The 3,779-nt window shown below is 43.3% G+C and overlaps 1 protein-coding gene across 1 annotated transcript; it reads right to left on the bottom strand.

The window, feature by feature from the left end:
* Positions 1 to 743: 743 nt before the first annotated feature.
* Positions 744 to 2,734, bottom strand: soul2 (heme-binding protein soul2). Its single transcript, XM_030441116.1, has 4 exons — positions 2,572 to 2,734; positions 2,354 to 2,480; positions 1,439 to 1,601; positions 744 to 1,147 (listed from the first exon to the last, which is right to left on the bottom strand). Exons 1-4 carry the CDS (start codon positions 2,698 to 2,700, stop codon positions 961 to 963), a joined length of 606 nt encoding a protein of 201 aa, XP_030296976.1. The 5' UTR covers positions 2,701 to 2,734; the 3' UTR covers positions 744 to 960.
* Positions 2,735 to 3,779: the final 1,045 nt, after the last annotated feature.

Here is a 3,779-nt window from a genome sequence, read left to right as displayed (position 1 = left end):
GAGAGAGAGAGAGAGAGGGAGGGAGGGAGGAGGGGAAGAAAGGAGAAACGACAGTTTCCCTGTTTATTTTGGTTTACCCCCTGTTCATTGACTCACACTTCACATGAGGGAGAGGGGGAGAGGGAGAGAGAGAGAGAGAGAGAGAGAGAGAGAGAGAGAGGAGAGGAGAGATAGAGAAGAGAGAGAGGAGAGAAGAGGAGAGAGAGAGAGAGGAGAGAGGAGGAGGTCGAGAGAGCGAGAGTATCTCTGATCGGCGAGTCGAGCGAGAGAGAGAGAGAGAGAGAGAGATAAACAAACAAATGGGAGGGAGGGAGAGATGGTTATGGTTCAATATATAAATGAGTGGTTAAGAGTTGGAAGTGCTTGAAAAGTGTGTAAATGTGGGATTTTTGAACGACGACTCTACACTGAAAAACATGGGAGGACTGAGTATTTAAAAAGAGCGACGGAGTTCTGTCCGTAGAACATTTGCCTCCAGCATTCACAACCAACTACCTTCTTTCCGGAGCTCTTGTGCTTTAGGACACACACGATGAAAAGGAAACTTCATTCTTTTGTACAAACAAGTCTAATCAGTGAGGAGGATGTGAATTTTCAGCACTTTTTTTGGTGTGAGTGGAGAAATGTCCGTGTCACCATTCAGTTAGGTAGCACATACTTCTGTAGTAAGAGTTCTGTTCAACAGAGAGATAGAAGGGAACGTGGCATTAACCACACATGCAAACAAGGATGACACAGTTTAATGACTTAACCAAGGACGGCTGTGTATTTCGTGTTTATTTAAAGTGGATATGTTTGGAACAGGAAGATTTACGAGACGGAAGACATGCCATTATTGATAGAAGAGCCGCAGGTAACCAGCACAACATTCCAGTGTCAAGCACGCAACAGAGGCATCTGAGCGAGTCTGACTACATTGAGCATTTTCATTGACGCAGGACTGCAACCAGGTGCAGTTTGCTAGGGTGTCTCGGATTTGTTGATGTCAGAAGCATAGATCCATATCTCATTGTGGTGACTTAGAGAGAAAAAGGAGTCGTAGCCAGCCCCAGAGTAAGTGGTACCAGTGCAGTCTTTCTCCAAGGATTTGCAGAGTTCGCTGGCGTTTGCTTCACCTTTCTTGATGCTCGGAGTACCTCCGAAGACCCTTTAACATGATGGGGAAACAATGACGGGATGAAACAGATTTAGATTACATCAAAAAACTTTGTAAAACGTCACTTCCCTGTCACATGTAAGGTTTCATTGCTTATTTGTTGCATTTATATGCATTTTCTGTCTCTCCTTTTGTTTAACAGGCAATAAAAAGGGCACCAGCTCGCAAAAGTTACAGTGATTTCAGTGAATGCCTCCGACCTCTGATTAGGATGTGTTTAATGACAGTAAAATAATATGCAGTGTGAGAATGAACTGAAAGATGGGAATCGTCGCCGCTCACCTGACGTAGACGGTGGATTCAGGTCTGCTTTCTAATATGACAGTCGAGTTGCTCTCCGGAGGAAGTGTCGTTGTGCCAGGAGGAACAAACCAGGACAACCAATAATCCTTTCCTTCCTTGAGGGTGATCAGCAGCGGCCAAGTGTCATAAGGGAAGTTATAACCTGGAGGAGACAAAATATGGGGCAAAATCATGTGAAATCTATATGCGAAACTGTACGGCACTACAGGAATGCAGGCAAGTTTCTTAAGAAACCAGACAGGGGTTGGTCATCTTGTCAACAGTTACAAAAAAGTTGGGTCGGTACAAGTTCAAACATTTCTAGGATTCAAATGTTGAACCGAGGAAAAACTTCTGAGATTGTGATTCAATCTCTGTCATTTTGTCAGATAACAGACCACTTCCTTTTCTATTCAAGTTACATTAAGAGTCTCATTCCCAACTCGTCAACTACTGACGCTTTGGTTTTCCCCACGTATCATACACTGAGGCTTTGATTTGGCAACTTACCCGTCCTTCAATCCCAGAGTATCAACATTTGAAGAGCTGGAAATGAAACTCCAAAATCAACTTTCTTACAAAATTGACCTTTGATGAGCTCTTGGCCTGGTTAGCGACACTTGAGTTGCAGGAACAAGTGAAAACACAAACAATTGTTTTGTTCTCACTGTTAATTGCATAGGGTGTATCCTCATACAGTACGTAGTGAATCACCCTGCAATTATTTTTATACCTTTTGCTTTGTTGATGAACATTATAATACGGCTACTCTCTAATGACTTCCCTAAATGTAATGATACTGTTTAATCAATTAAAGCATATAAATTGTACTGCTATACTATTCAATTGAGCTTTTAACATCATAAAATCAAACTACTGTATGAGTGAAACTTGTGGTTAGAGATCTTGACATACCGGCATCGTTCAGTCTTTTACAGTATGCCTTCAGCCTTGAGTTGGCATCCATCAGATCACTGCTCTCAGTGCCTTCTACCTTGGTTGTAATCCATTCAGACGCATCATACAAACGCTCCTCAAAGCCCTGCAGAAATCACAAACAAGCAAGCTGTTTTTCTACTTACACTACTGAGAGAAAGCAGACCAATGTGTGCGAAAACTGCCATGGCACCTACCTCGGCTTTCTTGACCAGCTTGTATTCGGGACATTGTTTCCCATGGCAAAAGTCCGGAGCAGGCCAAGCTCTCGCGGTGCAGACCGACACCAGAAACAGAGACAAAGCCAGGACCAGTTGCTGCTCCATCCTCGGGGACTCTCCAAACTAACTCCACGGACGACAACAACCCTGCTGCTTTTAACTGAGTAACAGTGTCACCTCTCAAGTTGCCTGTTCATCAGGCCACACAGTCACACCCACATTGTTCTCTCTGGAATGCAGACGGAAGACATGGCTCTGTCACTGTCACTGTCGCAGGCAGATTCACAAAAGGATATCTGATAAATGTCTTCTTCCTGCTTTTCATGCACATACATCAGTTCTGCGAGGCCACTGTGATGTCACATAAACAGACACATGTACACACTTGCACACCAGATGTACTCAGGACATGACGTGGTGTGTTATCTGTCTTTCGCGTGCTCTCTCTGCCCAGCCGAATGCCATTTTAGCAGCTGGAATGATTCCCATTTTTCAGGGTGTATCTTAAAAACAACGCTGACACGCACCAGCACATTGAAACGATCACCGATCACCGTAATTGTTCCTGCCGTCTGTTTTTTGTTTCAATTCAAGGTTTTTATTTTTTTGGTTCCAAGTGAAAAGTCTTGATAAATATTGCGCAAGATTGCCATTACATTTTGTACAGACATCCACGGTCCCTGCAGGATCCTGTGGATGTTTTCATTTACAGTATCTTTGGTACAGTATCTTCAAAACCAATGACATCCCAATCAGCCCCGTCTGTACTTGCTTATTAGCAAATGTGAGCACACTGAGACACTCACAAACACTTCAGCATGTGGACATTGTCACGGCGAGCATGTTTTCTTCCTGATGTTAGCATTAAGATCAAAGGACTAAAACTACTGCAAGTGATTTTTGTGACAGTGTTTGGTCAGTGACCCATGTCTCCCCTCGCCCTGCTCACGCAGCATGAGAGAAAAGACATTTTCTGATATCCAAACACAGTGTGTGAGTGTTTCCACTTCTCAGTCACTGTGGCCTGTAATGCTCAGTCACACGGTAATGCCCTACATGTAAATGTTTCCTCACTCACACTTAGTGCAAGTACCTTGAAATTAATGTGTTTTGATCTGAAACTAATTACTGTGAAAGCGGAATTGTTGAAAATGTCAGTAGTGGGTTTCCTAATTTTATCAGAA

The sequence above is a fragment of the Sparus aurata genome, chromosome 15 (assembly GCF_900880675.1).
Source record: "Sparus aurata chromosome 15, fSpaAur1.1, whole genome shotgun sequence".
Lineage (NCBI taxonomy): Eukaryota > Metazoa > Chordata > Actinopteri > Spariformes > Sparidae > Sparus > Sparus aurata.
This window is presented reverse-complemented; position numbering and strand designations above follow the sequence as displayed.

Bases quoted from the DNA above. Each gene is read 5' to 3' on its own strand.
- soul2 (XM_030441116.1), bottom strand. From the start codon at position 2,700: ATGGAGCAGCAACTGGTCCTGGCTTTGTCTCTGTTTCTGGTGTCGGTC. The intron at 2,481-2,571 runs GTAGGTGCCATG...TGATTTCTGCAG, and splicing joins AGCTGGTCAAGAAAGCCGAG to GGCTTTGAGGAGCGTTTGTA. The intron at 1,148-1,438 runs GTGAGCGGCGAC...ATCATGTTAAAG, and splicing joins GAATCCACCGTCTACGTCAG to GGTCTTCGGAGGTACTCCGA.